The sequence below is a fragment of the Panthera uncia genome, assembly GCF_023721935.1.
Source record: "Panthera uncia isolate 11264 chromosome A1 unlocalized genomic scaffold, Puncia_PCG_1.0 HiC_scaffold_17, whole genome shotgun sequence".
Lineage (NCBI taxonomy): Eukaryota > Metazoa > Chordata > Mammalia > Carnivora > Felidae > Panthera > Panthera uncia.
In genome coordinates, this window is record NW_026057577.1 from 9694991 (window position 1) to 9721828 (window position 26838).

At 41.1% G+C, this 26838-nt stretch overlaps 1 protein-coding gene across 1 annotated transcript in view; it reads left to right on the top strand.

Moving 5' to 3' along the window:
• KCNN2 (potassium calcium-activated channel subfamily N member 2) overlaps positions 1-26838 on the top strand; it is an 89035-nt gene that overhangs the window by 39391 nt on the left and 22806 nt on the right. The window contains exons 3-4 of the mRNA XM_049648822.1: positions 5147-5565; positions 8650-8716. Of these exons, the coding sequence (XP_049504779.1) occupies positions 5147-5565; positions 8650-8716 (486 nt within the window). The remainder of the gene's footprint in view (positions 1-5146; positions 5566-8649; positions 8717-26838) is intronic.

The window sequence follows — 26838 nt, forward strand, 5'->3', positions numbered from 1 at the left end:
TGGCTTTGAAATATGTAGCGTGATCAAATGAAGCCAAAATAAAACTCATTTGAGGTGTGGATGAAACCACTTGTAGTAAAAAGCAACTACGTGATAGAAAGTTTCTCTGGGGAAGTTACTAAAGAAGAATGTTCTCTTCTTCTGCAACATGCAAAATGATGTTGCTGTAATGCCTTGGCATTTAGTAGGATGTGTTCTGTACACATTTGAAACATGGCATAGATTTAATTCACTTGTATTACGCTTTTATATGCCCAACTTCCATGAACATATTTAATTAACATTAGGACCTATGCAGTGATTAGGATAGTCAGTATTAAATGAATCGTAATAGCTTTATTATTCTCTGCTAGGTAGACGTGGCTCCTGTCCTCAAGGAGCCTCACAGACAAGTGAGGGTGATAATCTTGCAAGGAAATCCTTACTGTTCCTCTGTGGTATCAATAAGAGGCATATACAGAAATCACGGAATAAAGGAGGGAGTTTTTAGATTTGGCTAGGGCACGCACGATGTCCTAGAAAGAAGTGAGCGTGGAGTCTTGGTGTTAAAGGAGTAAGAATCTGCTAGATGGGAAGACTTTGCAGTCCATGGAGCAGAATGCACAAACACATGGAGGCGCTGTTAAGGTACTGTGTTCTGGAATTTCTGCACCCAGAGGGAGATAAAGGTAAGGGATTCGAATAGGCGCTGAAGTTGAAGAGATAGGCAAAACCAGATTGCAGAATGGGGGCCTTTGAATGGCTTCCATCTTGACAGCAGGGGGCTGATATAATTGATATTTTGACCAAGGTTATTAAAAGGTGGAGGATAGTTTTTGGTAGAAGGCTCTGGTAGTGGAGATAGAAGGCATAGAGGAGACCGTCCAGGAAGGTACAGAGTGAGAGAAGCGTCAGAGATGGTCCTCAGGAGAGTAACGGCACTTAGCTGGGGAGGGAGGGGAAAGGTGGATTTTTTTTTAAGTTTGTTTATTTATTTTGAGAGAGAGAGAGAGAGAGAGAGCATGAGCATGAGTGGGGGAGGAGCAGAGAAAGAGGGAGAAAGAAAATCCCAAGCAGGCTCTCTGCTCAGTACTGAGCCCAACGCGGGGCTCAGTCTCACAACCATGAGAGCATGACCTGAGCTAATATCAAGAGTTGGACACTTAAAGGAAGGTGGATATTTAAGGAAAGAGAGATGGATCCTTTGGAGTGGCAGCAGATGGGGGTTGGGGGGAAGCCGTATGTCACACAAGCCAAGAGATCTTTTAAAAAAATTTTTTTTAATGCTTATTTATTTTTGAGAGAAAGGGAGACAGAGCACAAGTAGGGGAGAGGCAGAGAGAGAGGGAGACACAGAATCTGAAGCAGGCTCCAGGCTCTGAGCCACAGAACCCTATGCGGGGCTCGAACTCATGAACCGCGAGATCATGACCTGAGCCAAAGTTGGACACTCAACAGACCGAGCCACCCAAGTGCCCCAAGAGATCTTTTTTAGGAAGGAAGGAATGATTAATGTCAGACAGGTCAAGTAAGAATTAAGATGGAAGGACTGGATTTCATAATTAAGGTGTGTTTACTGACCTTCCCAAGAGTCCTGTTAGCGGGCTGATGGCGGCAAAAGCCATGTGGGCATGCTGGGGGATGAAGGAGAACAGAAAATATCACCTGTGGCACACAGAGCTGGGAGTGGGGGTGGTAGGAGGGATTTCAGGAGGGGTTCTTCTTTGTTTCTTTTCCTTTGTTTATAGTGAACCATCGAGATTTGCACTAGCTGAGAGAGGAAGCACAGAAACCAGATTTTCCATGCAGAACTGGTTTGGGATATAGCATTGCTTTGGATTTTTCCTTACCGGAAAATAAGGGGAGAAGGGTGAGATGTGGTGTGATGGTGGCCGAAGTAGGAAGTCGAGGGCATTTCTGATATTGGGGAGAAAGCATGGCCTTCAAGGGGAAAGGTGATTATTCAGAGTGGGTGCTAGGGAGGATGGGGGAATAGTCCTGTGTGAGGCTGCGGGTTCAGCTGAGCCCGAAGGCGCAGGTGGCCCCAGTCCATCTGCAACACCCTGGACAGCAGGTCGAAGCTTGGAGGTTACCGGGGTGGGCCCACCTGCATGTAACAGCAGGGAGGGCAGCTGTGAATGTGGTGAGGTCACAGTTGAAGTAATGGGCACGAATGGCAGGAACCAGCCTGGTTCAGGAGGGGAGTAGCTGGGAGGTCTGAGGAGCAGGTGCATTGTGAGTGATGGAGGGAGGGCCAGTCCTGGAAAGATAGGAGGCTCTTTGGGAGCAATGTCAGAATTCTCCCATCTAGCTTGGCATTTCTTCACCAGTTACCTGGGAAGGTACCTGTGCCGCATTTATGCCGCTGTTGCCCAGAACAGAGTGTGGAAAGCCTGTCTTGGAATTGCTCTCTGAATCTGTGGCACAGCTTAGGACTACCTGGAGGCTTGGTGACCCTGAGCCCTTTTGGGGATGGATTTGACATTTTGCCAAGTCATCCGGAGCTAAGTTGGGTGAAGAAAATAGACAATCAAGCTGGGTAATATCATTTTCAGTAGAAATGGAAATGTGGATTTAAATAATAGGATTATTTTTCTTATGTGACTTGTGCCACGCCCTGACAGCAGTTCCTAAAGAGGACAGTGACAGCATCTTTGGAATGTATATAGCTTCCCAGAGTGACTAGTTTGAGGGTGCATTCTTTTGGATGTAAACATCTCAAGAGATTTGGGGATTCCGACACTCGCTGATACGAAGTTGAGCAGGCTTCTACCATTATATCCATATAATCTTTTTGTATCTGTTAGATTGAAATCCTTTATGTTAATATGGTATTGGAAGGGGTGAGACTCAACAAAAATATTTCTTTTTTAAAAAAAATTATTTATTTTGAGAGAGAGAGAGAGAGAGAGAGAGAGAGAGAACGCAAACACGTTCACCAGCGGGGGAGGGGCAGAGAGAGAGAATCCCAAGCAGGCTCAGTGCTGTCAGCACAGAGCCTGATGTAGGGCTTGATCGCATAACCGTGAGATCGTGACCTGAGCTGAAACCAAGAGTTAGACGCTTAACCGACTGAACCACTGAGGCATCCCTGAACAAGAATATTTCTGTAGTAACTTGTCCTGCTCTGTATTTGCGACCTGTTTCTTTCCTGGAAACTGGAAAAAAATGTCTTCATTGTCTACTAGCATTTGTTCAAACTTTGAAAGTCCCCAAGCTGAAAACTTAGGATAAAGGCAACACTCAAGCTGTTATGTTGCCAAATGTAACTTAATTTGTTAAAATTTGGTATGTGTATGAGAGATTCTGCTGGCTGTCCATCTCCTCGAGGTCCCAGAAAGAAGTGTGGTACATTTTGCTGTCAGACTCCGGTCCTTGCAGAGTAACACTGATAGCATTATTGGGATAATAACATGGGGAAAAGCTATGCCTACAGAATAATTAAACTAGAAGGGGGGTTTGTAGCCAACATGGGAAAATCGCTTTCCTGACTCTACAAGAGCAGAGTAGCTGGGCTCCAACTGTAGAGCAGACGAGCCCTGCCTGCCTCCATTGCGAGTCAATTACCTGAGAATGCACTGTTCTCATTTTGGGTGGCATTCCTCTCATGCTTTCTGCTTAAGTTGGCTACTTACCAAAAGGCAAAGAATATGTCATCTCTTAGTGGGGGAGCTCCACTGGCATTCTGGCAGACGGGTCTTTCTTGCGCGTGGGACTCCCAGAATTACAGCATGTGTGGCACCCCTGGCTTCCTGGCTCTAAATGCCAGGAGCCCCCACAAGTCGCTGTGCAGTCAGAAATGTCCCCGCACATTTCCAGATGATGCCTCTGATTTACAGACTCCTAGAGCCTGGTGGAGTCATTTACCGAGAAGCCAGGGAAGATGCAGGAAACATTCTTTTCTGTCTCTTCCACTGTCTGCCTGAATGTGTGTCTATCTACTTACATATCTATCTCTCTCCTTTTTCTTTGTTATTTTTTTTCATTGTGTCATGAGGAATGACAGAAGTTGTTTTTTAATTTTTTTTCTTTGAGTTTATTTATTTTGAGAGATAGTACGAGCAGAGGAGGAGGAGGAGAGAGAGAGGGAGAGAGAGAATCCCAAGCAAGCTCTGTACCATTGGTGCAGAGCCAGATGCAGGGCTTAGTCCCATAAACCACAAGATCATGACCTGTGCTAAAATCAAGAGTCTGATGCCTAACCTATTGAGCCACCCAGGCGCCCCAGAAATGACAGACATTTTTTTAAAAGAACTTTTATTAAAGAAAGATTGGAAGGGCGCCTGGGTGGTTCAGTCAGTTAAGTGTCCGACTTCAGCTCAGGTCATGATCTCATGATTCGTAAGTTCGAGTCCACATCGGGCTCTGTGCTGACAGCTCAGAGCCTGGAGCCTGCTTCGGATTCTGTGTCTCCCTCTATCTGCTTCTTCCCCACTCACACTGTCTCTTTCTCTCAAAAATAAATAAACATTAAAAAAAAAAAAGAATCCTTACAATATTAAAAAAAAAGAAGAAGAAGGAAAGATTGGGAACAAATTAATAATCCAAGCAAAGGCTAAGGGAGAACAGAAGAAAAGAGAAGGTAGATCAGTAGGTGGAGAAGCCAGAAGGAATGTTTCTGCCACACTTGTCTGTGGTCCCTTGTGGTTTTCTCCCCAAAGCCAATTAAGATTTCCTATAAGGACGCTCATGTACAGTTGCGTTATAGGCCATAAGCGACCGCAGAGGCACCGTAAATAGATTTCACTGAGAACGTGGTTAGAATTGAGGAAGGGATTAGATCCAGACCCTTGATGAGGAGAACAGACTGTTCCTAAGGCAAGTCCATTCCAGCTTCATCAAGGATGGGGTGGGGTGCCTTGCTGATAGGCACAACCCTTTCTTTTAAAATGATGTGACTTACACGATCGTCCAGGAGCACTGACCCCGGAATAACTTCAGCTCCTGTGTAGCAAGTTTCTCATTTTAATTTTTGCAAAACCAATTTCTCCTTTTGCGCCAATACCATTTTCTAAAAATAGCGTACCTGGCTAGCATTTAAAAGTTAGAATCTTTACCTTGCCATGATTGCTAAAAAGTCACCTGTTATGTATTTTTAAAATCTGCACTAACACGTTGTAGACCGTTCATGCCATACTGAAGCTGATTTTCTACTTTATTTTTTCAGTTGTTCATGGTGGACAATGGAGCAGATGACTGGAGAATAGCCATGACTTATGAGCGTATTTTCTTCATCTGCTTGGAAATACTGGTGTGTGCTATTCATCCCATACCTGGGAATTATACGTTCACATGGACGGCCCGGCTTGCCTTCTCCTATGCCCCATCCACAACCACCGCTGATGTGGACATTATTTTATCTATACCAATGTTCTTAAGACTCTATCTGATTGCCAGAGTCATGCTTTTACATAGCAAACTTTTCACTGATGCCTCCTCTAGAAGCATTGGAGCACTTAATAAGATAAACTTCAATACACGTTTTGTTATGAAGACTTTAATGACTATATGTCCAGGAACTGTACTCTTGGTTTTTAGTATCTCCTTATGGATAATTGCCGCATGGACTGTCCGAGCTTGTGAAAGGTAAGTTTGTTTCTTTTCCTGAGAACGTAATTTGCCATATGGTGTCCTTGGAAGTGGGAGAAGGAACATGTTTTATTTAGACCAGAGGCACACATAGAGACTCACTCTTGAAAACTTTGGATTCTCCACTGGGCTTCTTTTAAATGAGCCTGACAAAACGTTGCTTAACAGTTTTGCTTACAGTAATGCCTTGATGATTATGTATTTTTCTTTCTGATTTGATCAGTTTTCAGTAGAGGGCTGTCTTTATAACCTGTGGCAAAATTTGGAAACCTACAAATCTTATAGGAGATTTCTGCCTGAAATGTGTGTTCAATCGTAATACCGAATCATGTTGGTGCCATATTGGTTATAGCATAGATTATTCTTGAGACAGAAATCCAGTGGAAACATTGGATTCAAGCTGTCTGAACTTCAAGGAATATCTCAGTGTGGTTTGTCACTTGTAGTCCTTATTTATAATGGTGTTCATGGGATTGTTGATAAGGAGCTTATAGATATAATATTTGGTTTTTATTGAACTCAACAGTTAGTGAGACGGGGAAGTATTTGTTTTACTATATGAGGTGCTCTGGTGGTTTAAAGCTAGACACACATTCTCAGAATTCAGGAGTTTCCCAGTGAGGCTGACTGAATTCATTAGTAAATGGTGTCAGTGATATTAACCTTGTCATATAACAAACAAACAAAAATAGATTTGTTACATAAATAGAAGGAACTCTATCATAATGACGGGAGAGATCTCATGTGATCTTGGTTGGGAAAATCCAACTTGAAATTAGCAATAGACAGATAGGAGCAATTTCATGGTTTATAGAACTGTTACATATTTGGATGTTCTTTGTAGTAACCAGATTTTTTTTTAATTTAGCTTTTGAAAGTCTAAGGTGTATTATATATATTATATTATATATTATAATATTATACATTACATATATTATTATAGATAGATAGATAAAGAAGAAAAATATCTGTGTGAGAATTGTTGCCTAAATAGCAAATCTATAATGCCCCTTCCCCATTTCGATTTTACAGAAGCAATCACTTAAAGTTTATTGAGCCAGGTTTTTGGTAACTGCTTTTCATATTTCTAAATGATATTGCTTATTTTGCTACCACTAGATTTTTTAATCTAGATTTTTATGAAAGTTGGGGTTTGAGGGGTTTTTTCACACATGCACACCCCTTTCATGACTCTACCCCCAAAAGGGTAATTCCCATCTTCCCTATACATGCTGTAAATGCCAATGATCTACATTCCACACTAACATTATTGAGTATATGATCTGCATTTGTAGTTGAACAGTATAGTATGTTGTTAGCATTTTGATTCTTATTTTCCAGAAATCACCTCCGTTATATAAATGCTCTTCTGCTAGAGTCGTGTATATTAAGCAATCTATCAATTTCAGCTTGAAAAACAATTCTTGCTTCTAACTTCCTTGTCCATCATGTTAGGGATGTCCTTTGGCTTCTTTATATGCGGCATATGCTTTATATGCTGTATATGTAAGTCACAAAATAAACTTTTTCTTAAAGTTTATTTTACTTATTTTAAGAGAAAGAGAGCATGGGAGGGGCAGAAAGAGGTGGGGGAGGGAGGGAGGGAGGGAGGGAGGGAGAGAGAGAGAGAGAGAGAGAGAGTATCCCAAGTAGGCTCCATGCTCGAACTCACGTACTATGAGATCATGACCTGAGCCGAAGTCAAGAGTCAGACGTTTAACCAACTGAGCCACCCAGGCGCCCCTACTCTTTTTCTGGAACCTCATTTCTCCCTTTGTCTTTACTTATTCCTTCATTTTGGTGGAATTCTTCCTCCAGTAGCTTTTAAGAAAATGTGGGGGAGAGGGAGATTTTTTCCAGAGCCTACATGTGTATATATGGCCTATCTTGTCTAGTGCTTCTTTGATAACTGGGCTGGGTATGAAACTCTAGATTGGAAATCACTTTCCTCAGAATATTGAAGTCTTTATTTTCTTGTAGCATCCAGGATCCAACAGTCTGATAGTATTCTCACTTTTTCATTTTCATGCCCCCCCCCTTTTTTTTCTGGAAGCTTTTAGGATCATTGTTCTACAATTGCATCAGAGTATATCTTGGAGTGAATCTATTTTGGGCTAGAGTACTGAGAATTTAATTCCTGTTCACTCTTGGAATTAGTGTCCTTCAGTTCCTGTAAATTTTCTTGAGTTATTTCATGATTTTTGTTCCTGTGTTTTGTTTTGTGGATAACCTCATTTTTATCTTCCAAACTTTCTATTGGAAATTAATTTCTTTTTAATATATATTGATTTCCAGTGTCTCATTTTTGATCCCTAACTGCCCATTAAAAAAAATTAGCATCATTCTTTTATTGTTAGAGACATTGTCTTATTTGTCCAGAGATGTTAATGATAGCTTTTGAAATTTTTTCTCTTTGTATATGCATTGTTTCCCCAAAGATTCACTTTTGTGTTGATTTTGGCTTCTGTTTTTTTTTTTTAATGTTTATTTATTTTTGAGTGAGAGACAGAGCATGAGTGGGGAAAGGGCAGAGAGAGAGGGAGACACAGAATCTGAAGCAGGCTCCAGTCTCTGAGCTGTTAGCACAGAGCCCAATGTGGGGCTTGAACTCATGAGCTGTGAGATCATGACCTGAGCTGAAGCCGACTCTTAGCCGACTGAGCCACCCAGGCACCCCTTGGCTTCTTTTTAGGAGGTTTCCTTAAGTAGTTAGGTAGCCTCAGCTGTTGCTTGTACTTGCCAGTGAGGCACTCAGGATCTGAGTGATGGAAGTGTTTGTGTAAATCCAGAACTCTTGACTGTGGGCTTCACTGCATGGACGTTTGGGTGGGGGTGGGGTGGGGCACAGAACACCATTTTCAGTATCTTTATGTATTTTCTCTTTCCTGAGCAATCTGACAGGCTCATGGGAAGTTAGTTCTCCTATCCTACCATGAAGGTGCCAACCTAGGTGATAGCATCGTGGGAACTGAAAGACAGGGCAGAGAAGAGGGCTCACCTGTTCATCTGTGAACCTTCTCCCTATGGTGCTTGATGCTCTGCAGTCAGCCCACAGATCTTGTGCTTTACCTCTCCTGACAGTAAACCTCCCAGCTTCCGCCAGGGTGGCGAAAAGGCACTACCAGTTGCACAGACTGGAGAAGGGAATGTAGGTGTCTACCCGTGTTTACACAGAATTTGAACCTGTCCTTGCATTTAAAACTCCGTCCTGATCTCCACTTGCAGAGGTACTGGTGCCAAGGATTCCTGAGTATTTGGGGTGGGGGTGAGTGGTTGATTCTCAGAGCCAATATGGCTGCTGCTTCATGTTTCACCACTCCTGGTCTAGCGTTCTCCTTCCTCAAGTCAGGCAGGTCAGTTCTCATGTGGCAGTTGGCTTTTCAGCTCCCTTAATATTGTCTTGTCACTCCTTGCTGTCCTTCTGAGTTTAAGCTTTTTTGTTTGTTTGTTTCTCTTGAAATTATCTACAGTCGTTTTAATGGGATCCAGGGAAAGAGCCTAGGCCAGCACGTTTGTTGACTCCACCTGCTTTTACGAGAAATTCTGTAGTGACTAGGCTTTAACATCAAGTATCTGAATCTGTTTTAGAACTTGTCTTCCTAAGGATGGCATTTGAAGGATTGAAGTTATTTATTTATTTATTCATTTATTTTTAATTTTTATTTTTCAAAGAGACAGAGAGAGAGTGCAAGTGGGGGAGGGGCAGAGAGAGAGGGACAGAATCCAAATCGGACTCCAGGCTCTGAGCTGTCAATATGGAGCCTGACGCCGGGCTTGAACTCACAAGTGGTGAGATCGTGACCTGAGCCAAAGTCAGACACTTAACCGACTGAGCCACCCAGGTGCCCCTAAAGTTTTCTTTTTAAAGAAAAGTAGACTCTTTTATGGTAATGCTTTGTTAGCTCAGAATCAAGGTATTTAGAGGCTTGTGATATTTTCTGGAGCAGATGTGCCTGTAAAGTTTGAAGAATAAGTATGGAAAACATTGGCTGATAAACCCATTTAGTTTATGAAGATTGCCCTTAGTTAGAAATGACACATAACAGCATAATAATGTGGGTAAAAGCATAATTTAAAGCTTTTTTAAAGTTTTATTTATTTGGAGAGAGAGAGAGAAGGTGGGAGGGGCAGAGAGAGAGAGAGAGAGAGAGAGAGAGAGAGAGAACACCAAGCAAGCTCCACGCTGTCAGCGCAGAGCCCAATGTGGGGCTCGAACTGACAAATTGTGAGATCATGACCTGAGCTGAAACTTAACTGACTGAGCCACCCAGGCACCCCCTTTTTTTTAAAGCTTTTTTTTTTTTCATAGTTTAACAGGATATACATCTGTACGAGTGGTTCAGTGCATCTACTCTGCAAAGGGCCAGTGAAATAAAATAGCCTCAAAATTGTGCATGTGCCATACGTGTTCTTTTCAAAAGTGGTCCATCTTAACTGTTGTTAGCTGTTCCTTTACTAAATTCAGAAGGCCTGATGCGAACTGAGTCACATCTTCTTCGCAGTCCACAGTGTGCATGGTTTTTAACATGCTGAGGTCACTCGGTGACAGACCAGTCCTATGGTCATATCACTAGAAAGTGAAAGTTGCCCATTTCCTATCAAGAATGAGAGTCTGTTGGGACACCTGGTTGGTGCAGTCGGCTAAGCATCTGACTTCGGCTCAGGTCATGATCTTACGACTCGTGAGTTCGAGCCCCGCATTGGCCTCTGTGCTGAGAGCTCAGAGCCTGGAGCCTGATTCGGATTCTGTGTCTCTCTCTCTCTCTCTGCCCATCCCCACTCAAGCTCTGTCTCTCTCTGTCTCTCAAAAATAAATAAACATTTAAAAAAAAATGAGAGCCTGTGGCCTGCAGTTACATAAAGGACACAAAAGTAGTATGTCAGGGAAGGGAGAGAGACCAGACTCGACCTGGGATGCTGGGATATCATTCCAGTTGTTCCATGGAGGGGTGGTGCGGCCTCAGACCAACCAGCTCACTTCTTCCTGTCTTCATTTCTTTTCTGTAAACAAAATGGATTGGTAAGCTTTCCTCTTCCTTTAAAAAAATTTTTTTTAAGATTTATTTATTTTTGAGAAAGAGAGAGAGAGAAAGAGAGACAGAGTATGAGTGGGGGAGGGACAGAGAGAGAGGGAGACAGAGAATCCAAAGCAGGCTCCAGGCTCCAAGCTGTCGGCACAGAGCCCGATGTGGGGCTCAAACTCACAAACTGTGAGATCATGACCTGAGCCCACGTCGGATGCTTCACCACACATGCTTCACTGACCAAGCCACCCAGGAGTCCCAATAAGCTTTCCTCTTCCCAAGATAACATTTCCTAATTGTGTGAATATGCAAAGGAGAAGAAAATCATTAACCAGCTTTGTGATGGTAGATTTTCCCCACTTTTTTTTTCATTTGATTTCCCATTCTGCTGCACAAAAATCTCCAGATTGTGACTGGTAAGATTACAGAGGAAAAAAAATAAATTTGCCTTATTTTTTTACAAAGTTGATTTTGATACAATGTCACCCACATCTTACACTTCTTAAATTTTTCCTTCCTCCCTCCCTCCCTCCTTCCCTCCCTCCTTTTGTGAAGTTTGCAATACCTCATACAACACACAGCTCTCCAGTATCCTTGGTTTGAAATTTGGATTTGAATGAACTCCACCAGGCCTGAGTATTCTCTCCATATTAAAGAAAGATTCACACCAAATAGAAATTCTCTTCTTAGTTAATTTGAACCAGTCCAGGAATATTAAAAAAAATTTTTTTTAATTTTTTTTAAATTTATTTTTGAGACCGAGAGAGACAGCTCATGAGCAGGGGAGGGGCAGAGAGAGAGGGAGACACAGAAGCCAAAGCAGGCTCCAGCCTCTGAGCTGTCAGCACAGAGCCTGACGCAGGGCTTGAACTCATGGACTGTGAGATCATGACCTAAGCTGAAGTCAGGCGCTCAACCGACTGAGCCACCCAGGCACCCCAAGAATATTTTTTTAAAAGGAGAGAGCTTTTGAGATAGATAGATAGATAGGGAGAGAGAGAGAGAGAGAGAGAGAGAGAGAGAGAGAGAGAGAGAAATGGCTCTCTAGAGAAGTTTGCTTTGCAGATCTATCCCTCTCCTGCCACTGAGCACAGCACATCTAGAGATTTCTGGAAAATGTTCTGTACTAATGAGGGCATCCTGTAGGAGGCATCTCTTCCTGGTGGTATTACTTTTCCTGGCAGATCATGTTCCTCTGATTTACCTGTAAGGAATAAAAACTCCTTTTTTCTTTGACTTATCTCCCACCCTCCCTCCCTCTCACTCTTCTTCTCCCTACCCCCCTCTTTTCAGAAAGGTAGGAAGAAACCGAGTGACAACCATTTGGCATCATTTCTGTAGTCCACATTTGTTAGGAGGAGGCTTCCCTAGACCCATATCTTTTCTCCCTCTCGTTTTTGCTTTGCCCTTATGTTGGGGCAGATATCAAACCTGGAAAGAACATTTTTCTTCTAATGACCAACCACGAAGTCACCACTTGAGCTAAAACCAACCCCAGAACACTTTCTGCTAAAACAACCTGGAAAGTGTGGCCTCGTGCTGTTAAGTGATTTCTTGTTCGTGCAGACTTAGGCTAAGGCATTTAATCAAATATATCAAGAGAACCTTCAGGAACATTTATGTCTTACAGGAAGTCTAAACCCCATCGCTTGGGGCCCCCGAAACTGGGAATTATCCCGTCATGTACTTTTTAAGGGTTCACTGTTTTTATGAAGAGCATAGGTGAGTGTTCAATCCAAAGTGTGCTTTACTGGACACTGTTTTTGAGGAGTGAGACCAGATACTGTGGTCCGGGGCTATATTACACAAAGGAAAGTGTCTTGCTGTGTTTCTTGTTTGTTTTGTTTTTAATTTTTTTGTTTATTATTTATTTTTGAGAGAGAGAGAGAGAGAGAGAGTAGGGGAGGGGCAGAGAGAGAGGGAGATGCAGAATCTAAAGCAGGCTCCAGGCTCTGAGCTGTCAGCACAGAGCCTGACACGGGGCTTGAACTCACAAAGCGGTAAAATCAGGTAAGATGACCTGAGCTGTAGTCAGACACCTAACTGACTGAGCCACCCAGGCGCCCCTGTTTTGTGTTTTCTTTTTTTCCTGCAAGAGTTCTCAGAGTGCATAAGATGTACAGGTGCACCAGGACAGTCCAGGGGGAAAAGGGGGCATTTGCTTGGCCACATCTTCTGGGAGCCCGAGTTGACATGTCAATAACTGAAGTGTCAGAGAATGAAAGGGGTTTTTACTTTCCGCACAATATTCTTGTCCTTTTTTTTTTTTCTTTTTTTTTTACAGGTTTTATAAATGTGGGGGAGGGGGTTGAGTTTGGGACAGAGAGAAAGGAAGGGTAAAGAATGTGGAGCTAAGAACTCTGGTGGCAGTGTTACCAGGCAGAGAAGCAGACACGAACAATCTGTAATAACGTAGAGATGGTAGGTGCTGTTTGTCACTGGAAACGATTTGTTCGGTTAAGAAGGACACCAGTGACCCAATAAATACACTGTTTCTATTGATCTGATTGCTCTGTCTCCAAGAGTGTTCAAGAATGCATTAACTAGTATGCATTACTTAAGAGGGAAAGTTTTCTAAAAATGACTTGAGAATGGTTTGCTCTTTTTCAAAGTGGGAAAATTGGACGGGCAAACAAGGGAACTTGTTTTGTATAGCTTCTTGTGAGCTAAAGTGCACTTTAGATGGATTAAGACATTCCTTTCACCACTAAAAACTGTTAAGTGAAAACAGGTTGGGCATTTAATTTTCAAATGATCAAAGACAGCCTGAGGAGCGGAGTTTCAGTTGTGTTGAGAATCGATTATTCGGGATCTTAAAAGCTTGTTTTATTTCTTTTATTAATCAAGTTAGACTTGTCTCTTTAAAAAAAAAAAAAAAAAAGCTGTCACTAATAGTCTGCTACATTGCATTTTTTCTAATTGCCTGGAAGATGATTTCTGAAATGCAGCTGAAACCTCTTTTTATTATGACAGTATATTGGGGAATATTACAGACAAGTTGTGTCCCACGGTAAAACTTGATCCAACATAAAACTTCATATAAAATAGCTGCTTTGAACACAAGGATTGTTTATGTCTTCTGATATCAGCATCAATGAAGGAGTCGATAAGAAAAGTCCCTTTGCGCCTGGGTGGCTCAGTTGGTTAAGTGGGCGACTTCGGCCCAGGTCATGATCTCGCGGTCCGTGAGTTCGAGCCCCGCGTCGGGCTCTGTGCTGACAGCTCGGAGCCTGGAGCCTGTTTCAGATTCTGTGTCTCCCTCTCTCTGACCCTCCCCTGTTCATGCTTTGTCTCTCTCTGTCTCAAAAATAAACGTTAAAAAAAAATTAAAAAAAAAAAAAAAGAAAAGTCCCTTTGCATGATGAGAATATCTTATTTTGTAACTACACAGGTTTCCAGACTTTTAGCAGCAATTCATAGAGGATCTATGATCTGGGGTTCCCCTTTCATTGAATGTTTGCCTGAATTCCATGTCATTTTTGTACATAGGGAGGTAAAACGGATACAGCCTTATTCCTGCATGGTAGCTGTTTACATCTAGGAAATTAATCAGCCTTGTGGTGGTTAGTTTTTTGTGACCAGGTGTGAATCTGTTATTCTAAGATCATACATTGCCAACTTCCTCCCTCTAGAGCATGCTTTTTAAATAAAACAGCTTCAGGTTTCAATAGATGATGAACTATTCAGAATGCTTAAATGGTCTGGATTCTAATTTTCAAGTTTCTCATTTCAAAAGAGTTTTTAGTTTGCTTTGTTTTTTATATGCTATAAGCCAGATTTTCAAGAAGGAAGAGATTGATGGCATCTGAGAGTCTCATTTGTTCTATTTATTATTACTATTTTTAATTATTTACCTAGGATCCAATGCAAGAGAATGTGACATGAGGAGCTACATCTTTGAACACTTGCTCGCTTGCTCGATGGGCCATCCGTGATTTTATTTCATATTCTTTAGGAGATTCTCAGAAAGGTCTACTCTTTTCTAAGCCCTGACCATCAGCGATGGCTCATTTCCTGTTGATTTCCTTAACTTTGAAGCATGTTACTTGTGATCAGGTTTCTTCAGTAGTTGTCAAAGTGATCATAAAAGATCCATTGCAGTGCTGCGGAAGCATCCATCGGGCATCTTGATTGATCACAGTGTATTAGATAATTAGATTATTTCTTACCACTTAAAGCTTCGGCCGCTGCTAAGTAAACTCTAAGCATTTCATCAATGGATTTGTAATTTGTGGTTGATGGTAATGTAATACTTTGTAAACTTAGCCTTCCAGAGTCTGATTCATACATACGGATATAGCCTTTTCAGACTCATAAATGAGTCACAACTTTAAAACGGGCCTTTTCAAGTTATAAAAGTCAGCGGTTTGAAAGCATTCATCATCCATCTGTGACTTGCAAAGCATCAGTGCTCGGTATAATGTTTGCCAAATAAATTGGTCATTAAAGTCTTATGGAAAGAAAAGCCAATACTTTGTCAAGTTCAATTTTTTTCATTCCTCCATAGATAGGGTTTTTGTTTTTTGGGTTTCTTTTGTTTTGTTTTGTTTTTTGTCATCTTTTTGTCTGTGTTTGTTTTTGTTTTCGACCTGCCTTCTGAGAGAACAATGAGAAATTAATATTTATTGACAAGATGCTTGGAGATCCTGGTTTGAACAGTATGGTTTGAAAATACCAGCAGTGGTTATATTCAAGCAAGAAAAACAAAAGAAACAAGCAAAAAACAAGAAGCCAAAAACAGCTCAGGAATCCAAACTCACTGATCTTATAATGATTTTATTATAGTCCCTCCCCCCACCATCCTGACATTCATGCTGATGTACACATTTAATGGTCTATGGGTCCTGAGTGTCATCTGACTTTGGAAAATCCATACAGTGTATTAGGGTGTATGTATGCAGTCCTGTGCAGCTTTCTCATGCCCTTGAACTTCAGAACCACTGTGCCAGATAAAAAGAAAGACCATAAAGTCTAAATGTAGATGCCCTAACATTCAAGCTATTTTGTCTTTAAGAAAATTAATATATTTCTTAGATATTACAGTGAGGCTCTATTGGAGAAAACTCAACTTTTCCCCAGTTGCCTGAAGGAATATGTATGTTATTTTTTCTTTTAATATCCTCTGGGGTGCCCAGGTGGCTCATTCGGTTAAACATCCAACTCTTGATTTCGGCTCAGGTCATAATCTCACAGTCGTGAGATCGAGACCTGCGTTGGGCTCAGAGCCTGCTTGAGATTCTCTTTCTCCCTCCCTCTCTGCTCCTTCCCTACTCATGCTCTCTCTCTTTCTCTCTTTAAATAATAAATAAATTTATAATTTTTATTTTTAATGTTATCTTATTACAAAATAGCTTTAAAATAGCAAAAGAAATTGGAGAAAAGAAAAGCACCTTTGCATGTAATAAAATATACAAATTTTGCGAATTTCCAGAGCTTGGACAAATCTGCCTTCTATCCTAACAAACTTTCATAGCCTTAGTACATATTAAAGGACTTGCTTAATGTTATGGTTATTCATTTAAGGAATGAGATGAGTTTTAGAAGTGTATCCCAGAGTTGGTCTTGGGGGTGTAGAGCCCCCAAGAAGACTGCTTGGCTGGACACCCCAGGAAGTCCCGGATGTGCTGTTTCTCTGGTGCTTACTGGCTGGGTAGAGCAGTATGCAATCTTAGCAGTGGTTCCTGAGGTCCCACGAAGGGGAATGCCAGTTCTCGAACTCTCCCACTATGCCACATCCAGCCCTGTCCTGTCCCTGATTCAAAAGCCCATGGATTCATAAATAGTCTGATCACTGCCAAATTCCTAGGGATATTGGAAAAGGCCCAATCTTCAGAAGCCTTAATGTGGCCTGGTGGTGAAGTCAAAGCCGTTTTGAGAACATGGCCATCGTTTAGTACATGCTTGGTGAATACATGAAGGAATAAAACAAAACAAAACAAAACAAAACACCCTCATGCTGAGTTTCACCATAATTTTTGGCTAACGTGTAAGAAGAAAAGAGGATTTGGGTCATTCTTCCGGTTTTTGTTTGTTTTACAACGTTATTGAGGTATAGCTTCTCTACCTATTTTAACTGTATATTTCAGTCATCTTTTAGTAAATGTTGAGAGCTATGCAATCATCACCTCTGTTGAGTTTTATAAGTTTCCTCACCCCGGGGGCACCTGGGTGGCTCAGTCAGTTAAACTCCCTGCTTCAGCTCAGTTCATGATCTCACACTCTGTGAGTTTGAGCCCCACATCAGGCTCTGTGCTGACAGCTCAGAGCCTGGAGCCTGCTTCAGATTCTGTTCTCCCTCTTTCTGCCCCTCCCCTGCTGGCACTCTATCCCTCTCCCAGAATAAGAAATAAAGACAAAAAAAATTTAAAACTGAAAAGTTGCCTCACCCCCCAAAAGATCCATTGTTCCCATTTGCTTGAAGTGTCTGCTCTGTTCAGACCCAGACCATCACCAGAATATTGTCTCCATAGATTGGCTTTGCTGAGCCTCTCACCGAGACAGAGTCAGATAATGCATAGTTTTTTCTTTTGCCTCACTTAAAGGTTTTTTGATGTTCCTTCCCGCTGTAGCATGTATTACAGTTTGTTCCTTTTTATTGACCTATAGTGTTCTGGTGGTAAGGACATGTCACACTGCATTCACCCACTCACCAGTTGGTACACATTAGAAGGCTTCCTGTTTGGGGGCTGTTGCAAATAGAATCGCTGTGAACTCTTTGCCCAGAGATCTCTGCGCAAAATGGGTTTTGTTTTTCTTGGTCCCAAGAAAAACAATGCACTAGGCACTAGATGCAAGATGCACTAGATGCACTCCTAGGCATCTAGGAGTGGCCTGTACCATCTTACCTTCCCACCAAAAATCAACCATCTGTGAGGGGTTAATGGGGGAGGGGCAGAGAGAGAGGGAGACACAGAATCCAAAGCAGGCTCCAGGCTCTGAGCTGTCAGCACAGAGCCCGACGCAGGGCTCAAACTCTTGAACCACGAGATCGTGACCTGAGGCGAAGACTGACACTCAACCAACTGAGCCACCCAGGCGCCCCTATTTATATAATCTTATAACCATTCTAGCAAGTGCAAAGTAGTGTCTTACTGTGGTAATTGGCAGTTCTCCACTGACCAATGATGACGAACACCTTTCGTATAATCATCAGACATGTATGTATCTTCTTGGGGAAATGTCTTTTTAAATTGTTTGCCCATTTTCACATTGGATCGTTTATCTTACTATGGTATAAGAGTTTTTGCTATATTCCAGGGCGCCTAGGTGACTCAGTCAGTTAAGCGTTTGATTCTTGATTTCGGCTCATGTCATATTCTCGTGGTTTGTGAGATCGAGCCCCACGTCAGCACAGAGCCTGCTTGGGATTCTCTCTATCCCTCTCTCTGCCCCTCCCCTACTCATGCTCTTTTTCTCTCTCTCAAAAATAAATTAAAAAAAAAACAGTAAAAGATCTTTAAAGATTGTTTTCTCTATATTCTGATTACCAGTCCTTTCTCAGATATATGATTTGCGCATATTTTCTTCGGCTTGTTCATTCGTGTGTTTTTTGAACACCATATTTTCTGCAGCGACCGTCTTTTCTTGCTCTAAACCACTCTCACATGGCCTCCCAAAGACTGCAAAAAAAGCCAGCTACGTGTACCCAGGGGGCTGTGATGAACTCTTTGAAGAGACTTGACTCCCTTGTTAAGTTTTTCTGCTTTGTATGCTGCTTCTTGCTGCTTTTTGCTACCCTGAAGTCTTGCGTTTCTAGTAACCACTATTTTCTAGTAACAGAAAGCCAGGAAGGAGCAAGGGAGATTGTTTATTTAACCCAAGTTAAAAAAATATCTTTCCTGTTGTTGCATTGCTTTGATGATTGTAATAACTAGGAAAGGGGAAGTCTAGAGAGTGTCCGTCCCTTTAATATTTAGGGGAAGATGTTCCTGACTTGCATCTATTGGGGATATTTAAAATTCCTTTTTTTTTGTCCCAGTTAAGGCAATAATTTGCTTTAAACGATCTATAGGTATCTTTGGGACTAAGGGTAAACGGTTGTAACAGGCGGGACCCTGTTTTAGGGATGTAGCTAAAGATTGTTAGAAACCAAACCCCCCTCCCCTAGTTTGTGTGACCTCACTGGACTTTATGACAGTCCAGTGTCATGGCTTTGGAAGAGTGATGCTCTAGCCATGGGCTGCCTGGCCAGATCCCATTGCTTGATTATCCTTCATAGTATGCTTGGTACCACAGTGACAGGGTATCGTAGTACGACTCACAGGAAAGTGCACCTGGTATCTGACATTCAGTATTCCACAGTGGCTCAGAGGCAAGGGATTTTTGAGTAGCCACTCCTAATATCTATTGCTTGTCATAGATTTAATATTCTAAAAGCTTTCTGTGTTACATAAGGAAGACTGTTTTAGTTTACTGAATTGCATTGAATAGTCTAACAGAAGAAGATGCCATTTTAAAATAAATTCTTTGCAGGGGCACCTGGGTGGCTCAGTTGGTTGAGCATCTGAGTCTTGATCTCGGCTCAGGTTCGTGAGTTCAAGCCTTCATTGGGCTCTGCACTGACGGCAACCCCCTGCTTGGGATTCTGTCTCTCCTTCTCTCCTCTGCCCCTCCCCCATTTGCTCTCTCAAAATAAATAAAAAATACTTACATAAATAAAATTTTGCAGGCGTTGTGATATCTAGTGTGGGGCTTTAGAACTACTTATGCAACGTCCATGTAAGGATCATGGTCTGTAAATGTGAAAGCCACAAAGTGAGGCAAAAAGTATTCAGATCGGGCTGCCTGGACTTCCAACTTTGGCTCAGGTCATAATCCCACGGTTCGTGAGTTTATGCTCTGTATCAGGCTCATGCTGTCAGCGAGGAGCCTGCCTTGGATCCTCTGTCCCCCTCTCTCTTCCCCTCTCCTGCTCACACTCTCCCTTTCAAAAACAAACATTAGAAAAAAAAAACACCTTATATTAAAGACATATTCAGATCAAGCTGGATTGAAGAAAATATCTTTTGCCAGTGGTCAGAGTGAAAAGTTAAATATAATAACTTTCCTGATTTAAGTAAATGGTTCCCAATATTTCATGCGAGTGGGCATTTTAGTGGTTATAAGCTCTCTGTTTTGAACAAAACCAAACCTGTGTTAGACATCTATGGAGAAGCATCCTGGATCTCCACTTATTATTACTTTGGGGTAATTGTATGCTTTTTTCCCAGAAGTCATTATAAAATTTTTTTTTATTATGTTTCTTTATTTTTGAGAGCAGAGAGAGACAGAGCATGAGTGGGGGAGGGGCAGAGAGAGAGGGACACACAGAATTTGAAGCAGGTTCCAGGCCCTGAGCCCCTGGACATGGGGCTGTAACCCACGAACCGTGAGATCATGACCTGAGCCGAAGACTGACACTCAACCAACTGAGCCACCCAGGCGCCCCTGCCCCACCCAGAAGGCATTATAAAATGAAGCATCTAATACAGAAAGATCAGCTTTGGTCAGTAATTTTAATCTGGCTTAGTGGTGGCCAGCTCTTAGAATTTCTGGCTCACTGTGTGTCTGAAAAGGAGTGAGTATTCTTAGATTTCCTACTGTTATTTTTCTCATCTACCTACTGTGCTTTCTAGTGGTTACTAAGGTGTTTTTGTTTTGTATCTTTATATAGGTTCTACGAAGCTCAGGGGTGTCACTTTAAAGTGAGAGGCCACTCTGTCGGGTTTTGCATTCCTGATTAAGGATTCTTCATTTTTTATAATACCAATAGCTTTTGATTCTCTTCTCATCCACCATTCACCCACTGTATCTTCCTAATTCCTGTTCTTTGAGCCCTACCAAGGCCATTGGCACTTAGAGTGATGTGACAGGTGTTTTGTGTAGGGGTGTGATGATGGATATAGTAAGGGGGATGAAGGTACCATCATAGGCAGGTTTGATGTGGTCTTTGAGAAGAACCAGAAAAGACTATTGAAGTCTTTGGTCACTAATATAATATAATATGCTCAAAACCTTCATCTGTTGCTGGTTAGGTAAGGAGATGCATTCTCTCTCCAGTGTCAAGGTATTCTTTGAGCATCTATGGTATTTTCCACCCTGTGTAAATGAAGGTATTAAAGTCCCACTCAAACCAAACTCTTCAAGGATAAAAACCATATCTAGTAACATCTTGATCCCAAGAGCGCAGAGCCCTTTAGCACCTTGGTCTTGTAAGACCTTATGAGTTTTCTAGTTCTCTAGTTATCTAGATCAAGACCAACAACAACTATCATCACTCCATGAGGACTTGTGAGGGAAATGTTTCTGCACAAATGTGTGCCCATCAGTCAGAACGATAGAGGGCTGATGAGTAACACTCCATGAGTGACTTCACGTAGTAAGTTTAAACCTCCAAGAAACATAGAGAATACTTCTAATAGGAATAAGGTATGTTAAATATAGAAAAAAACCCTTATGTCTTTATTTTATTATCTTCTAGAAACTGGTTCATTTGTAAGCAGTTAGAGTTTTACTATTTAGTAAGTTAACAAAAGTTAGTGAGGAGCTCTGTGTTAATTAAGAAAATATTTTTTTTTTTAGAGAGAGAGCATGAGCAGGGGAGAGGGGCAGAGGGAGACAGAGAGAATCTTAAGCTCCATGCTCAATGTGGAGCCCAACACAGGGCTCTATTCATTCCATGACCCTGGGATAAGGACCGGAGCGGAAATCAAGAGTTGGATGCTCAATTGACTGAGCCACCCGGGTCAGTCTTTGAAGCAGGGGCAAAAATAGCATTTGTTGAGTTTTTTTGTTTTTTTTTAACATTGGTATGTAACATATAAGTTTTAGGTATGCAACATTAAAATTAGACAATTGTATCTACTACAAAGTGATCACCGTGAAAAGTCTAGTTAGCATTCATTACCATACAATTGACCCCCTTCACCCATTTCATACACCCCACATCCCCCTTCCCCTCTGGTAACCGTCAACCTGTTCTCTGTATTTATGAGTTGGTTTTTATATTGTTTTGTCTGTTCATTTTTTTGGGTCCTTTTTAGATTCCACATATTAGTGAAGTTATATGGTATTTGTCTTTCTCCATCTGTTTTATTTTACTTAGCATAGTATCCTTAAGGCCCCTCCATGTTGTTACAAATGTCAATATTTCCTTCTTGTTTATGGCTGTGGACTACTCCATATACCACCTTCTTTATCCTTTCATCTGTTGATGGACACTTCCATCTGTTGATGGACACTTACTTTCCGGATCATGGACACTTTGTAAATAATGCTGCAGTGAATATAGGGGTGCATACATCTTTTCAAATTAGTGCTTTAATATTCTTCAAATAACTACCCTGAAGTGGGATAGCTGCAGCATATGGTAGATCTGTTCTTAACTTTTTGAAGATCCTCCATATTGTTTTCCAGAATGGCTGCACCTGTTGAAATTCCCACAAACAGTGTATGAGGGTTCCCTTTTCTCCATATGCTCTCAATACTTATTTCTTGTCTTTTTGATCCTAGCCATTCTAACAGGTGGGAAGTGACATCTCCTTGTGGTTTTGATTTGCATTCCCCTAATAGTGAGGTTGAACATCTTTTCATATCCCTGTTGGGCATCTCTATGTCTTATTTGGAAAAATGTCTATTCAGATCCTCTGACCACTTTTGTTTTTTAAAGTTTCTTTAATTTGAGAGAGAGAGAGAGAGAGAGAGAGAGAGAGAGAGTGAGAGTAGGGGAAGGGCGGAGCGAGAGGGAGAGAGAGAATCCCAAGCAGGCATCACTTTATCAGTGCAGAGCTCAATCTCACAAACCATGAAATCATCACCTGAGCCAAAATCAAGAGTTGGAGGCTTAACCGACTAAGCCAGATGGGTACCCCTGTGCCCACCTTTTTAATCTCTTTTTAAAATTATTGAGTTTTATGAGTTTCTTATACATTTTATATATTAACCTTTTCTTGGATGTATGATTTGCAAGTATCTTCTCTCATTCAGTAGGTTGACTTTTCATTTTGATAATGGTTTCCTTCACTGTACACACACTTTTTTAGTTTGAAGTAGTCCCATTTGTTGATTATCACTTTTGTCTCCTTCGTTTTGGAGTTAGATCCACAAACACATCACAAAGACAGATGTCAAGCGGCTTACTGCCTATGTTTTCTTCTAGGAATTTATTGTTATTGGGTCTTACCTTTAAGTCTTTAACCATTTTGAGTTAATTTTTGTGTATGGTGTAAGGTAGTGGTCCAGTTTCATTCTTTTCCATGTGGCTGTAAGGTTTTCCCAGAACCATTTGTTGAAGAGATTGTCCCTTCTGTATTTTATGTTCTTGGCTCCTTTGTCATAAATTACTTGTTAATACCTCTGGCTTTATTCTTCTTTCTCAAGATTGCTTTGGCTATTTGGGATCTTTTGAGGTTTCATTAAATTTTAGAATTGTTTTAGTTCTGTGAAAAATGTCATTGGATTTTAATATGGATTGCATTGGCTCTGTAGATTGCTTTGGGTAGTATGAACATTTAACAATATTGATTCTTGTAGTTCATGAGCATGGTATAGCTTTCCAATTATTTGTGTCTTCAATTTCTTTCATCAGTGTCTTAGTTTTCAGTGTACAAATCTTTCACCTCTGTGCTTAAATTCATTCCTGGTATTTTATTCTCTTTGATTCAGTTATAAATAGAATTGCTTTCTTAATTTTTACTTTCTGATAGTTCATATATAAACTATAAACATATAAATACATATAAACATATATATATTAGTGTACAGAAATGCCACAGATTTCTGTTTAATGATTTTATGCCCTGCAACTTTACTGAATTCATTTCTTCTAACATTTTTCTGATGGAGACTTCAGGGTTTCTATATATAATATCCTGTCATCTGCACGTAGTAGCAGTTTCACTTCTTCCTTTCCAATGTAGATGCCTTTTATCTCCTTTTCTTGCTTTACTGCTTTGACTACTTGCTCAATTTTTGAAGACTGCAGGCACATTGGTCTTGGGAATTTGAAACCTTCATAATGTGGTAGACGGACAGGCAGAAGGCCTCACAGAAATTGACAGACATGGTATAGCATTGCTTCAAATGCTTTTCAGTGTTCAGCCTGGTAATGTTTTCATTTACTCCATTGGAGCACACAGACTTCTGATGGAGTATCTGTCTTGCTTTATGGGCTTTCAGCATCTGTGTGGTTACAGCCACCTACTGGGATTTGCAAAGGGAAGGCAGAGGGAACCCCATCCTGAGGCAACACTCGGATAGAGCTCCACAGTGCAGAGAAACATGCAGATGATATGAGTGCCCCCAAAAGCATCATTCCATCTTTTCTTTCTCAAAATCTACTGTTCGAAGATCACTGCTGTTGTCCCCCCTGGCACTCAGCTTGGGTCCCACAGTGTGTTTAATGTCATGGGTGCTTCCCGAAAGTCTCATTAACAGTAATGTGCAACTTAACATCACTCCTTAATGCACACAGCAAGTGTGCTAAACTTGAACTAATGCTAAACAGGAACTACTTCCTCTGTCCACCTAAAGTGAATGCAGCAAGATATGAAAGAAAGGCTCTGATCTATTGGATGATCCTGGGCTCTGACCTCACTGACTTTGGGTAACATCATGGTCCAAAGAACTTCTGAGAATTCTGAACATGGCCTTCCGAAAAAGAACAACATGGGTTTCACACCATACAGTCATATCTTCAAGTAACCACAGCACTGTAGCGATCCAAGCAGGCTCTTTGAAAGATAACATAAGAAGTTTTTCATGGCATTTTCTCCAGTTTTACTTTTTATTAAACAATTTATCTGGCTTGGTCTTTGTCTTACTATGTGTTTTTTCTTGATCATTTTTTTTGTAGGGACAAATATCGGGAAGCACTGAGGAAACAAAATTATTCTTTCCAGTGTACTAAGCTATTTAAATCAAGGATTCACAAACTATGGATGGCCCATAAGCCAAATTTGACCCACTTCTTGTTTTTGGACATCCCATGTGTTAAGAACAGTTTTTACCTTTTTAAATAATTTCACAGAAGGGTAGAATATGTGACAAGACCATATGCAGTCTGCAAAGCCTAAAATATTTACTATCCAGCCTTTTCTGGAACAAGTTTGTTGACCCCAATCTTAAAAGTGTCATTATTGTCAGATTTGTTTTAAGCAAAATGTGATAGTATAAATTACAAAGAATTCTAATTTTACTTTGAGGTTCAGACAGTAAATGTATATTTGTTGCAGCTTAAATGAGTTTTTTTAATAGCCATTGTGACATATTTAAAGGCTAAATATATAAAGGACTTGGGTGACCAAGGAGGAAACATTGACATTGGCTCAAGTGATAGGTATGAGTGTCATAGGGATGTTACTCACTACCCTAAGCCATACTGAGTAGTTCTAGCTAGAACCCAGTAGAATTCATTTTTTTTTATACATGCTAAACAAGAACTACTTCCTCTGCCCACCTAAAGTGAATGCAGCAAGATATGAAAGAAGGGCTCTGATCTATTGGACGATCCTGGGCTCTGACCTCACTGACTTTGGGCAACATCAGTAGGATCACCAAGTCATTAAGAAATCTAATATAGAGGTTGTGGGGGAGCAGATCTTGGGATGGATTTAAAATGGAAGCTCCCAAAATGTTGTCATCGAACATTGGCAGAATGACTTTCCTTTGACTAGGAAAATAATCTAAAGTCCTCTTGCAGTGTTATTGTCCCCAACATGGAGGCTGAACTGCGGGTAAAGCAATGGCTCCATGCTGCTTATGGTTGGCATTTTCAAGGTGAAACAGCCTTTATATCTGTTACATAATGGAGTATCATCATAAAATACCACGAATGTCTTGGTCCCGTGGTCACTGCTTCCAAATTTGGTACTGTTTCTATCAAGTCAGTTTATGTTGTTAACATGGGAGGAATTGGCCAGCGAGACATTAAAATAATTCCCATTTGATTTTCTTATATGAATCTCTGCTCGGCCCTTTCATGAGCTTTGCTTTATATGTCTCTTAAGCATTACTGCCTTTTCCATCGACATAATGCTCATTCTTCACAAGAGCAGAAGCTATAATTTGGCAAAGATACCAGGTATCTGGGACAATATCGTGGTTGTGGTAACATTTTATATTAAGAAATCATCCCACACAGCATGGTTCATAGGCTATCCAGAACTTCAGTGGCATTTTTGCCTGATAAGAATTTCATATTGTCACATCACCACACATCCCTCCTCCCTTCCTCATTCCATTATCCTTCAGACTGGCTATAGATTCATCTCCTTTCTGCTGAGCCTGTTCTGGCCCCAGAGGACTGTCATTTCATTGCGCTTCTCAAGCTAGGTAAAAATGATGTTCCCCTTTCCTTCCCCACTGTTTTAGATGGACACATTTTTCATATTTAAGACAGGTGGGATGTGACTAAAAATTGCAATGCGCTTCTTTCCCAAAACAAGTTTATTTTTTGAATGCCAAAGATTTCTGTACCTTTCCAGGACAGCCTTAACCACCTTCCCATCTATTTTGCACATGGCCTTGGATGGTCTTGATTTAAGCATATATTACATTTCCTTTTTATAGATTGTCTTTGCTGGAAAGGAAGAAATTCTGACTTATGGTTAAACTAGTGATCTAACATATATAGGTGAAACTGTAAAAAAGAAGACAAAGAAAGCCAACATGTGGGTTAAGCCTTGTTAAGTTACATTAGATTTTAAAAGGATGTGTTTGCAATTTGCCCACTTTCATTCAAATGAAAATGCATTTTTGGGCACCTGGGTGGCTCAGTGTAGTGAACTTCCGACTTCAGTTCAGGTCATGCTCTCACGGTCATGAGTTTGAGCCCTGCATGGAGCTCTCTGCTGTCAGCACAGAGCCCACTTTGGATCTTGTCCCCTCTCTCTCTGCCCCTCCCCGCTCAGGCATGCACGCGCACACTCTCTCTTTCAAAAATAAATAAAACATTAAAAAAAGGTTTAAAATGCATTTTTTTGGGTATATTTTGCAAGGAAGCACAGCCTTAGAATCACCCTTATGTTTTCCCAGGCTTTCATTGTCAGTTTTTAGTTACTGACACTGTACTAAACCTCTTGCATTCATCAGTCTTTTCTAAAATGACAGCCAGGCAAGGAGAAAATCTGACTTCATCAGAAAGAGAGCTTGAGCTGCTCTAGCTGGCATCTCCATCTTAAGGAGATGGTTGAGCCTGACTTAGGCTTCCAAAAAACAGAAAAAGGCTGTGTGTGTGTGTGTGTGTGTGTGTGTGTGTGCGCGCGCGCGC